The sequence below is a fragment of the Manacus vitellinus genome, unplaced genomic scaffold (genome assembly GCF_001715985.3).
Source record: "Manacus vitellinus isolate BGI_N305 unplaced genomic scaffold, ASM171598v3 scaffold_1_pilon, whole genome shotgun sequence".
NCBI lineage: Eukaryota > Metazoa > Chordata > Aves > Passeriformes > Pipridae > Manacus > Manacus vitellinus.
Window position 1 is genome coordinate 18,779,276 of NW_021939396.1, and position 13,408 is coordinate 18,792,683.

Genomic DNA, 13,408 nt, shown 5'->3' on the forward strand with positions numbered 1-13,408 from the left:
ATTATGCAACCAGGGCTTGATATCCTCAGAGTAAAAATAATCATTTTGAGATTTTAGAGTAACTCTGTTCAGTGCTGGAGTATGTTTGTCTTCCTCCCACTACAAAGAGCAGGGAGAAGAGCTTGTGTTGCTGCAGGATGACCCATTAAAAGCTTGTGGTTTGAATTTACAACTACTTCAGACATATTTAAATCTGGGAAACATTTCTGAAGCTCAGTCTGTGCAGGCTTATGCTTTTATTTAAGTTTTCTGATTGTGTGCACAGTAATTCTGCTAAAATAGAGTTTGTCACACCAAGAACAGATGCACAAAAGGTGTCCTTTTGTCTCACCCTGCATGACTTGATGCCATGGTACATTTTTGCTAGAAAGAGCAGTGTCTAAGAGCCTTAATTCACACAGTGTACTCTGCATTACAGCTGATTCCTGTCTTAAGGTACATTCACAGCATCAGCCAGCTCCTTGCTCAGGACACTATAAATATTTCAGGAATTATATGTCTTGAGTTTTGCTCTGGCTCTTGTGCCCGTTCTGGTCTTGTTTAAACTGCCTGGACATGGTCTGGCAGCTGGATGTCACAGAGCCAGAGCACCTGGGGAGTTGTCCCTCTTAGCTGAGGTGCCTGTGGGCTGTGTGAGTGCATCTCCACTGTTCCAGTGCTGAGCAGGATAACTTAAACCTGCAGGCACTTTAACAACTGAGTCTTACCTCTGACCACTCATGCACAGAGCAGCAGCAGCAGGTCAGGAGATGTGCTGGGCTGGTGCTTTTGTCATGGGGTCAACTTCAGGAAGCAGCGTGAGCATCCAGTGGTGCTTTCCAGCCATATTTTTTGAAAAAAATGTTGAAGACTCTGCTCATGGTTGAGGAAAGTTTTGAAACATAACTGGACATATCTGATTTTGGTGACCAAATAGATTAAAAAAAACCCCTAATCCTAGATTTACCTTACAAAACCGAAAATTTCTTGACCAATCTCCTAATTTTTTAATTTTTGATAAAGCAATTCTCATGTCAGTATACTAATGAGTACCAAAAACATGTGAGAATGTGAAGAAAAGTGTTCTTTGCCTTAAGCTGCAATGTTTGAAGACGTGGAGGTTGCTATTCAGAAGTCCCACAAAAAACTGGCAGCACCAGCAAAAGAAGTTGCAGGAGTCTCAACAACCCAAATAAACACAGAGGCCTGCCCAGTGCTGGGTCAGGGAGATTTTCATGTGCATTATGCCCTCTGGCATGTTGAGCAAGCATATTTTGAGATACCAGCAATGAGATATTTCAGGAGACTGGAGCTATGAACTCTGACTAAAAAAAACCCCTGAAGGATTGTTTTCTGACCTCACTTCTGCTCTGCCTGGGGACAAATAAATCTAGAAGGATAGCAGAGTTCTGACAATGTTCTCAAGGTGCTTTGTCAGCTCCTGTAGTTATCTTTTTTGCCTCCCAAACATTCCTTCTGCTTCTCTTCACTCTCTCCTGAGTACTCTAATTGCCTTTTTGCCCACTGCAGCTGTGAAGGTGCAGTTTTAATTCAAGTATTTTTTTAACATTAAACTGTATTTTCTTACTGAGCAAGCTGGTTTTAAGTTCAGACAGGGGTATTTTTCCCCCTAATCTGGCGCTGTTCCCATCGTTTATCCATTTGGCTTTGTACAATTGTGTGAACTACATGAGTAAGTGTAAATAAATCTCACTGGTGCTTGTCTATTCATTTCACCACAAATCCTGAAGAGGGCATAAACAGCCCAGCAGAAAAAAAAGAGATCTCACTAATGGACTTCAGCCATTTAAGATGTTACACAAGGTGCAGCTTCATGTGCTTTGTTGACTCTGGGGAGTGATTTTCAGTTTCACAATAGACTTGTTCCTCTTTCTTGCTTAGTCCTTCCTCTTTTGTGCATGCCTTTTTTTCTTGTTTGCAAATCTAAATCTTGTAAGAGAAAAATGTAATTTTACAGTTCTGGTTTGATGTTGTGCTGCTATAGTCTTAAAATACTGACTGATACTAGCCTAAAGAATTAGATAATTACTGGAGTATTTCTGTGAGGAACTGATATTATCACAATCAGAGGAATTCTGTAGGGAAAATTCTAGAGTAATTCAGAAAGGTAGTGAATCTCTTCAAAATACAAACACTTGTATCCCTACAAAATTGGCTGCATTTCGCCTCCCACATCATTGCACAATAACAGCATGTTGGGTGCTATTTGGGTATTCAGAATTTTCTCTTTCTAGGTTGCAAAAACCTAGTGAATTCAATGTGACAGCTACACAAGCTGGGAGCAATTGCAATTCAAGGTTCTGCTTCCAGCACTCTGCCACTTCAGCTGAGGCTTTCCTTTTAAGGGTCAGCTTCACTGACTGCTCTGTTTCTGTAGCAGTTTCTGGTAATTTCTAGAGAAAAGACTACGTGAACAATTATGACATTCATTACTCTATTTAAAAGCATCTAAATAATGGTTTTAGCAGGTCTACATGACAGCAAGCATTATTGGTAAGAAACATTAAATGTACAAGTTGGTTAGAAACTGCATTTCAAAAGACAGGTTGTGGATCCCGCCAGATGAGGTCTATTTCTTACTTTCGTTATACTCATTGCATTCGTAAAAGATCACACAAACACTAAATGGACCTGTTGGCTTATTGCAAGCCATGTCCCACCAAACATCATCTTGCAGACCTCAACACCCTCAGCATCCCAAGTACAGCCTGTGCACACAGGATTGTTCTGTGAAAACTCCTTGGGAAAATGCATGTAGGCAGCAAATGTGTACTCACTGTACCATCTTATTTTAATCTGTGCTTTGATCAAGAATTGTTCATTGGCTTCTTTCAGCTGCACACAAATAATGTAACAACCCCACGTCTGTGAAACAAAAGCAGCTCTAAAGGCTTTTCCAGGAGGAGAGAGCAGAGTAAGCAAGAAAAAGGGAATATCACCTGTCAGCAAGTCCATGTCCTCTATAGCTGATGCCTTTAGCTATTTGAAAGCAAACAAGAGTACAAAATCTCCAGGGCTTGTTTCAGAAATGCTCAGCAAGGAATCTGAATACTGCAGTACCCAATTCAGGCAGTGAAAAGAGCTGAGCATCCCTTGTAAAGTAGGTGCAGAAGATCCCAAAAATCTCATAAGAGACGTTCAGCCCCCAGCAGATATTAGGGCTCAATAAATTCACTGTAGCCTGTTGGAGCCTTGCAAATAAATTCTGGATCAAGCCCCAAAGGCAAGATCAAATGGGAAGATAAAAATCTTGTCTCAAACAGAGTTTAACTTTCTAAGTCCAGCCACTTCATTATAACAATATGCAGTTTAGGAAGCCTCACTCACCATTTTTTTTCCCCCCCATTAAATATAGCTGAAAAGTTAGATACTTCTGACTGAGGAAGCTGAGCTGGTTGTGCAGGTAGCACCATCCTCTTTCAGCTTTGCTGGAGTGTCCCTCTTTGGCAGGCCCAGTGTGTGCCTCAGGTGTGCTGGTGGAGATGGGCTCAGGCCCTGAGCACAGCAGTGGTGGCTGCACCCCAACTAAACAGCTGCTGGAGCAGGGTTCCTGGTCAGCAGGGATACAGGAGTCCTAAGGTAAGGATAGGAGGAAGGAAAAGGACAGGTTACTCTGTAATCTACCTGCTATGAAATGATAGGAAGCTGTGTTTTCTACCCTGATTCCAGTGTTTATGCATTTTGGGGGAAATAGTGACTGGATGTGAATCAGTGAGAAGTCAGAGTTCCCCAGTCTGCTGGCATGTGTTTCCTCAGTGCCTTTGTTTGCATGTAGATATGTTCATGGATAAATCTTCTGCATTTATCAGAACCAAAATCTGCAACCTATGTCTGCCTCATTTGTAGTCAAGTCTTCAACCTCAGAGGCTTAAGTAGGGACAAGTTACTACATTTAAACACTCTACCAACCAACTGCCTGTAATTTTTAGTAACATGAGAGAGGAAGAAACCAAGATGTTAGCAAAAGATTAGAATAAATAATTCTGCAACTGTCTTACTCTTTTGATGAATGAGCATAATTTTGAATACTGAGTGTATGGATAACTGCATCTAGTCACAATGAGGCAAAATGAAATACTGTGGCATACAAATATCTATGCATAGCTCAAGTATGTTCTGGCATTTTCAATAGTCCCATATTCTTTTGCACAAGTGAAACTTTGTGTTTGCGTGAATGTACACTAATTCACTAGAATTAGTGTTCCTGCCAAAGGCCTCTATCTCAAACTAAGAAAACACAGAGAAAGAAACAATAGGCAGAAATTAAAATGTAGGAAATTCCATTTAAACATAAGAAATATTTTTTTTTGCTGTGGGGGTGATCAAACACTGGCACAGGTTGCCCAAAGTGATTGTGGATCTCCATCTTTGAAGGCACTTAAACCTCGATTTAACATGGCCCTGAAAAGCCTACTTTGGCTGACCCTGATCAGAGCAGAGGGTTTGGAATAGATGATCTCCAGAGATGCTTTCTAACCTCAGTGACGCTCTGGTTCTGTGAATTGTAACAAGATAAGCCTCTCTGAGAACACATGATGTACGTCTCTCTAGTAACTTGCCGTCTCCAAAATGTCAGTTGTTCTCTTCAGGGAACTGAATCTGAGAAATGTTATGAAAAAAAAATAAATCTTTCTTATATTTCTCTTATATAATTTTGATTTTTTCTCTCTGGTCTCCAAGACCTTCTTTAGTCATTGAATAGACTAATCTGTGTTTTCCTCTCTTTGTATGATTTTCTAGAAGCTTAATTTCTCAGTGCTGTTTTTCTTGTGCCCACAGTTTGATATCAGCTTGGAGTGATTGGTAGGACCAGACTGATAATTTTGTTGACAAATGAGTTACTTACCATAATTAAAAAAAAGTAAAATTGTTATCATTCTCTACCTCCCTTAAAATAACAAATTTTAGAAGATATGCTCGCGTGAAATAAAGATCTTATTCCTCAGATAAATCACTTTGACTTGAAGCTCCTAAAATTAACTTCCTGCATTTTCTTGCATCTGTTGTTTTATCCACAATTCTTAATTCATTTGTTTACTCAAAAACAATGTTTATTGAAGATGTTTTTTAAGAGGTTAAGAATAAAAAATTTGCAAATAGTTGCCTGAATATATTTGCATGTGCAGTTATTGCAATTCCTTAATATAAAGTAGAAAATGAGTTTTTAACCCTCATATAGGCGCACAGATTTTAAGACTTTCTTATTTTTCTCTTTTTTTCCCTGTTCTATGCCTTTCTTTTTAATAAAACTTAGTCTTAATTATCATTATAAATAACAGATGACTCAGAAAGCACAGAAAATGAAAGATCTATTTATTTTTTTTCTAGATTTTAGAAAAGCAGGTTAACAGGAGAGGAGTTCAAAGGCATTTGAAAGTGGTGTGAAAAGGCAACTCGCAAAGGCTGGTACTACCCTTAGCAAACTGGCATTTCTCACCTACCCCCAGCTCTGAAAAGCTTAGAGTTATTGCACTGTAAGCACTGAGAGAAGTTGCTTACAGCTCAAATAGTCACTCTTACATAAGCTGGTTTTTTAAGGCAACTGTCAACAAAGCAGTTGTTTTCAATAATGGACTCATGTAATTTTAGCTGGCTTTATTACTATGTTTTAAATAGTATTATTTTAAATAGTATTATAAAATAGGTGTCCTCCCTTTACTGAGGCATTGAGCCGCTGTTCTTCCTTAAGGGCTGTCATCTACAGCTTTCCTTCATATTCTAGTACCTGAAACTTTAAAGAAAATTGGGTGAGGTATGTATTTAGTTTCTATTGAAAGTAATGAAATTCTTTATTTGCTTGTGCCATCTTGAAAAATGAAGGGATAATCCTCATGGCAGTCAAAGTTTAGGTTCTAGAGATGATGTAGCTTCCTACATCATCTATGCATTATGAAAGGTAGAAGATCACTTCTATGTCTCAGTCAGAGACCGAAATGCTAAATAGAGTTACAATTGGGCAGGAGGGGGACCTGGATGAAGGGAAATCCTTAGACATTGATGTTTGTTGAGATGAAAACTGGTACCTCTAACTCCTTAACAAAGCTTTAGGTCATAACTTTTGAGCTTACTACCTGTAGAGTCTTGAATTTCATTCTACATATTGCTGCATTAGTCTAATCTGCTGCTCTTTTCCAAATTTTCAAGCTGCAGTTTGTAGTTTATTTAGTTATAATATTCTAGGAGTGTCTGTAAAGCCCTTTATCACTTAAAGTATAAATAAGGACAGTATTACTAGCCACAGAGAAAATCTGGTAATTACTCTTAGACTAAATTACTCTTTGACTCTAAATTAGTTTGACAGAAGCACTTTGTTGAGGAAAAGACAACTTCAGAAGCATGTCTTCCTCTTTGGTACTAGAGGAATATCAATATTTATATTAATAGCTTCAAATATCTTTGCAAGCCAGCTATATCAAAAGCTGCTGAAGTGAACTGCACAGAAACACTGATGTGAGTAGGAACAATAAAGGACCTGATGTCTTTGCAGTATCCTCTTTCTAGAGGAGTATGTTCTTTTAAATTACAAAATAATCATTCTGTTCTCAGTCTCAATTTGAGAGTTGTTTGAAACAAGAGCCACTGTAAATTAGAACCAGAAATAGAGATTTTTACAAATTTTATTTAAAAAAATAAAATTCATATTTTTAAGCCTGGGGTCAGAATCCGCTCTCTCACACTGAGTAATCCTTTATGCCAGACATCATTTAGGATGCTGGAGACAGCTGTTAAATTGTACTCCACTATGGTGGCAGTCTTGATTTTTTGGATTATTAATAGGTTACAACTGTTCTTGCCATTAGCTGAGGGCAAACTTTAGCACATTGCTAAGCTAAATTGGTGACACAGCAGTAAACAGTTTGTTGCATAAGGTTGCTGAGTTGTAGGCTTCAAACCCAAGCCCACCGTCTAGTTCTGTTTTATTTGGTTGCCCACTTGCTACCTGAAACTTTCCCTCCCATTGATAATGTCAAAGGGTTAAATCACAGATAGATTTTGGTGATCTCCAGCAGGCAACTTGATCTCCAGAAAAGGTAACTTGAAGAGTTAAAAATGAGTTCTATCCAGGTTTGTTGTTGAGACAAGCTCTGGAAATGTATCTTTTAATATTGTAAGGTTTAGCTGTACAAATGGATATTACTTTTAAATGTGCCAACTTCCATTCATTTTGTATCCTTAAATGAAGGATGTACTTATCTCTGAGGTCTGTTTATCTCTAGTGATCCTGCCCTAGAACATTTAAACAGCTCACATGTTGAGTTGAAGGGTCTCACTTATTTTTATGTTTGTTTGCTGAAATTACCTTTTGGATCTTTCTTTTAGGGTCCCAGTGCTATTATGCAAACAGATATGATGTATACCTAGAGAATTATAAAGATAATTATACTACAGTTGTTCTTATTTACTGTTCTAGCAATTGGACCCATAAGGGTAATGCAATAAACTGGAGGAATATGGGAACCTATTCACATATGTTCACATATAATAGCCTTGTAGGGCTATTATAACACCCATGGATAATGTTGTTTGACAGTATTCATAGGACTGAAATTGAAAATGAGATGTTTAACTCTTTCCACTAAAAATCTACAAGGTGATGCTGATACTGGTGAGCAGGCATGCATAAGCTTTCTGTCCAAGGTGTGCTGAATAAGGAAAAGTTTTTATTCCTATGGGCAGATTGGTCATAGAGAGTATTTCTACATACACAGCCTTTGAAAAGTCAGTTGCCATAAGATTTAAATGTAGCCTTTAGCAAACCAATTTCTCTTAGTTCAACAGAATGATATGAAAGGAAAACTAAGTATCCTTCCACAAATTCTTTTTTTCCTCTGTATAAATAATCATTTGAAATATTTAATATGTGATAACTTTTGAAAATGGCTATAATTCAAGTAAGATATAGAATTTTTTTGTGGTTTTCTCATTTTGATAAGCAAAATAAAGTTTTAGAAAATTCTTCTCCAAATAGATAAATACTTTAATCTATTAATATTTCATATTGCTTTTGACTTTGATAATTCCTTTGCAAAAGATGTAGTCTCTGGAATAATATGAATCCATATATATGTATTATAATATAGGCATGATAAGTTTTTGATTGTGTGAGCACCTATACTGGAAAAAGTCTGACTGGTAGCCAAAAGCATGAAGCTTTCTTCTTTTTAGAAATTACAAATAATAAAAATATAAACTCTCCAAACTATATGTATAGAAAAACTCTGTAGACTGGATACAGGAAGTTAATAAAATAATTAACTAAAATTCAAAATTGTTTGACCTGTTGTAGATACAGTACACAGTCATTAGCTCAGTAAGGAGAATAGATAATAAATAATAATAGATAATAAAGGAAGTATACACAGCCTGCGCTTCCAGATGCTAATGTCAGCTCTAGCACTGACTCTGCCTTTAATGTAGCCACTTAGGGTTGGAGAAGTTGTACAGAAAAATGGTAATCATATAGAATGAGGTCTATATGTACAAAAGCAATAATATCATCACTGTTGAGACTGTTGAGGTCTGAAACTATAATTTGCTTAATACCCTTGAAGGAAAGGTATGTAGAAGTGTGATGTTGTCATTATTATTTAGCAGCATTGAAATATTTGAGCTGTCAATCATCGAGTCAATCCAACTCACACTAAGAGTTACCAAAAAATCATTATCATCTGCTGACTTTCCAGTGGAATGTTCTTTGTGCTATTTGTGAGTCTCAACACATGAAATATTGCAACCATGCTTTTCAAATTTGAAATTGCAAGTCATTCCAGCTAAAAGGTCAGATTGACTGAATTGTGCATAGATATTTGCTTGACAAGGCAAAATGAAATCATGTTATCCAAAGAAAATATTGCAGCCTGATTTTTTTTTCCACTAATCTCTTTTCTATTGGAAAATTTTGCATTTCAAGGCTGCAAAGTTCTGTCTTTTTGACTCCCTCTTTATTCTTTTGAAATGCAATTACTGTTCAATGAAATGTTATTTCTCTATCCTATTTTTAAAGCTGTTTCATGATGTACTGCGCAGTGTCATAGTTTAATAATGTTGCTAAATTTTCTTCCTGTATAAATTTATCAAAAGCTTATAATGAAGTGAAATGCAAGGATCATAGTAATTTTGAGTGTTGTTTTCTAAACGCAGGACAATATCTGCAAAGACGCACCACCAGGCAAATAACTTCAATATATTTGAAGGAATGGTCTGCCATGGAGTCCCAGTTGCGACAGTTTCTAGAGGCAAAGTGGTTTATGAAGGTGGAGTTTTCAATGTCACAGCAGGAGAAGGCAAATATGTCTCCCGTCCACCGTTCCCTCCATATGTCTACAAACGAGTCAGGCAGCGGGAGCAGGTTAATTAAACTAATAAATCTCTGTAATGCCTTGTACAACATGAGGATAACTAGCTCTTGGGAAGAGAGGTTTGGGGATTCAATGGTAATTTTCCTTACTAATCAAAATATGCCAAGGTGGGAGGAAATGAAACTAGAGAACTCAGTGTTTATTGCTCTTTATCTACACAAAAATATCATAGACTAGTTCCTGCTCTTATGGTAGTCTGTACAACTTGTGAAATAAGCCTCAGTACTTTCTAAAATAGACATGTCCTACTTACAATAAAAGTGGACAAAATTTTGCTCCTGAGTAATCTGACCAGCTGCTGCATTTCATCACTGATTTCACTGAAAATCAGAGAACCTTAAAATCTGTGGCAAGAAGTCTTGCACCAAGGAAGAAATCAATAATTTTCTAATTCTTTCATGGATCGGATCTTTGGAGCTAAACCCTGTAGAATATTAAACACTTTGCTGTGTTACAGTAAGAGTGTGTTAAAAGCTGAACACGTACAAAGCACACTGATGGACCAAGCAAGATAGCTGTGTTCAAACTCTTGTTATTTATTTTTTTAAGAGAAATATTGCAAATACCTGAAGGTTGAATTTTCAGTGCCTATTTACTGTGCAAGCATTCATGATGCTTTTGTGTCCTTACCATTACTTACTGTGAATAGGATTTTCAAAAGCACCCAGAGTAAGTAAATTTTAAAATGTACCTAATCAGTGGAATTCACTGCAGGATCTAAAAGTTGAATCAGACTAACATCCATGTGAGATATGGCCTAGTGAAAAGCTTCCAAGATAATTCTGTATATTTCTTTCTGCTATTGTCTTTATGGACTGAGAAGAGCATGCAAAAGTGGCTGAATGAGGCTTTCCTCTAAAGACCACAATTTCTCAGGAGGTAATGAGCTGCCTACAAGTTCATACACATAATTAGTAGATAACTAGTATCAAAACTAAACTAAAATTTATAAGAAATTTGATAATTACACAATTTGTAAGAATTCCATGAACATAGTGGTTTCCATTTCCCATCAAAGGTAGGAGAATTTTTCCTCAACCCAAACATCAATTGCAGTATGTCTTCAGAAGTGATTTTTCAACTAGCTCGGCCTCCTGTAGCCAGCAGCTGGAATAGTGGATGGTAAATATCCACACAAGGCAGAATTTGCTTTGTTTCATTGATATTTATTAACATCTCTTACCTGTATTAAAATCGTCACTGGAAAATGTGAATACTTTAACAAAGAGAAGCATCCACAAAATGAGGTGGAACACGGTCATTTGCTTCTTTAAAAAAATGGATTTAGAATTGCATTGTTACAATGTCGAACATATCTAGCCACCCAGCTCCTGATGAAAGCTGAGAACTGAACAGTTTAATCCCAGTGCAAGGGATCTTTTTCAGAGAGAAGTTTGGTGAAAGTATTGGGATGCATTACATAAAAAGCTAGGTCATCATAGGACTGCTATTTTAATTGTGTCCAATTAGCAATTTCAAGGGGAAGACAAAGTAACAAAAAATTTAAAATATTTTATTGCAGGTCTGTCAGCCTGCTCCTGTCAAGAGAGCACCATATACAGGCGTGGTCTCAGGAATATCCATCACGCAAAAATAATGTGCTCATTCACCAGTTCTGGCTCTTGCAGGTAACCATCTCTTTTGGTTAGTGAAAACTACTTTATTTAATGCTACTCTGAAACTTCAAGAAATCAAAAGTGTAGCAGGCTGCCTAGGCAGTGACAGGCTTGTCTGAAATAAGCCCTCGCAGAAGCTGAGTTGTCCTGGTATCTGTAAATTTGATGAAAAAGTGTGGCAGTCCAGGTATGAAGAGCATCTTTCTGACTGGAGCATCATTTAAGAAGTTAGGCTGAAAGAAACAGATGGAGTTTAACTGCTAGACTGAGCCGTGGGTATAAAGGCCCATAGAAAACCTGAGTTCAGTTATGAACAGGAGTACAAACAAAGCATGAATGTTTGGGTGCAAATTTACAGAAAAAAAACAGAACCACCAACAAAAACAACTTGATGTAAAAAAATAAATTTGTTGGTGTCCCTGTGTTACAGACAATAACCCTCCAACAAATGTGCTGTTTGGGTTAAGCTGATAGATTTGTTTTGCAAGGACAAAAGCTGTCTTTATGAAAAGAGAGGGCTCCAGAGAGACCTTAGAACAGCCTTTCAGTACCTAAAGGGAGCCTATGAGAGAGCTGGAGAGGGATTTTTTTTACAAGAGCATGTAGTAGTAGGACAAGAGAGAACAGCTTTACACAGAGAGTAGGTTTAGGTTAGATATTAGGAAGAAATTCTTTACCATGAGGTTGGTGAGGCCCTGGCACATGTTGCCCAGAGAAATTGTGGATGTTCCATCCTTGGAAGTGTTTAAGGCTAAGTTAGATGGGGCTCTGAGCAACCTGGTCTAGTGGAAGGTGTCCATTCCCATGTCAGGTGGGTTGGAACCAGATGATCTTTTAGGTTCCTTCCAAGCCAAGCTGTTCTACGATTCCATGAATAGTGGTGCTGCAGTCAATGACAGCAGTGGTCTAATGGCTGGCTGAGTTAGTGTAAGCTCATCTCTGCTAACAAGGCAATAACACCTGGCATCTCCCCTTCCCTCCTCTCCAGTGTTCACAGTGTGTAGCTCGGTTAATGACAGTCTCTCACCTGTACATGCCCTGGTGCTCGGCAGACCTTTGAGCTGACTTCCTTGCTAAGCGAGCAGAAACCAATAGCTTCTTTTTTCTGGGTTAGTTTTTGGTTGCCTTGATGAGTTCAAGTGTCTCCTAGAAGAACCTAGCAGAGATCAGCACAGTGCAACATATGGATGGGATAAGGCAGCTGGGGACAAAGACTAGGTGACAACACTTAACTCTTTAACAGTTCAACAAGCAGAGGAAATGCTTCAGGAAGAGGTAAAAGAACCCGGTAAGACCTTCAGCAAGCATAGTTGAGCCATGATGTTGCTGTATGCCAACTGCAGCTTTAATGTTTTCTGCTACAGCAGAGGAGTTGATTAATATGTTTTGGGGGAACAGTGGGTGGCAGTAAGCATGACAAAATCCAGGCTGAGGTTTTGGGTGCGCGTGTGTACCAGCAATGAGACCAGCTAGTTTGAGGGATGACTTTCCAACAGAAAAATATAAAGCCCCAGCTTGCACCTCACATAAAATGGGCCTGTTCTTAGTGTTAATTAATATGGGCACAGGAACAAATCTGCTATAGTGGGAGGGTAAAGTTAGCTTTTCCACATTTTATTGTATCATTCCTTTAAACCTCATCCAGGGCATCAGTAGCAGCAACAGAGTGCAGCATCCCATTTGTTTTCTCTGTCATAAGGGAGAAAGGTTTTCTAATAGAGAGGACTAAAGGCTAAAGCTTCAATAGAGTGAGGGAGCAATAATCGTTTTTTCTAGCTCCTAGCACTGTTTCTCCATTATTACCTCTCTGAGTGACAAATTGCAAAGAAGAGATTTTCTTTCGAAAGATTATATCATATTGTATTTTTTTCTCTGTAGATAAAAGCAAATGAAAATGACCCTGCTGTCCTCAACAAAGCAGTGCCTTCTGGGTCCAACAGTCAATCTACAATCAACTTCTCAAGAGCCAAGATGAAACAACAGTAACCAATAAGCATTATGCTTGGCTTCCTACATAAAAGTTGTCATTGCAATTTCTCTGTAAAAGTAATTTTGTTATAAGAACTGGAAAATTCTTTTTAGAAAATGGAGTAATAATAAAATAATAACTACAATTATAGTGTGGCAACAGCTCTGTACATTCTTAAAAGTAAATGAGTTTGGGGATGATATTTCTTACTGTTTATCTTTAGAAGGTATCAACTACCCAGTAAAGTAAAAGCAATGAACAATGGTCTTTAAGCATTTTCTAAATTATTGCTCTGTTGGGTCACAGGACATGAATCCTAATTCTCTACTTTCATGTATTAGGAAGATCTCTGTTGTGCTTGGCAATGTGATGAGTTCTGTTAGCAGATGCTGAATTTTAGTTTTTAATTTTCCCTTCCTGGAAGGGGTCAGGTACAGAGAAATGCTGATTCAGGAGAACACTCA

The 13,408-nt window shown here is 37.8% G+C and overlaps 1 protein-coding gene across 1 annotated transcript in view; it reads left to right on the forward strand.

Annotated features, from left to right (window-relative positions):
* DPYS (dihydropyrimidinase) overlaps positions 1 to 13,092 on the forward strand; it is a 29,091-nt gene extending 15,999 nt beyond the window's left edge. The window contains exons 8-10 of the mRNA XM_008924014.3: positions 9,142 to 9,349; positions 10,882 to 10,987; positions 12,854 to 13,092. Of these exons, the coding sequence (XP_008922262.2) occupies positions 9,142 to 9,349; positions 10,882 to 10,956 (283 nt within the window). The 3' untranslated portion in view covers positions 10,957 to 10,987; positions 12,854 to 13,092. The remainder of the gene's footprint in view (positions 1 to 9,141; positions 9,350 to 10,881; positions 10,988 to 12,853) is intronic.
* Positions 13,093 to 13,408: the final 316 nt, after the last annotated feature.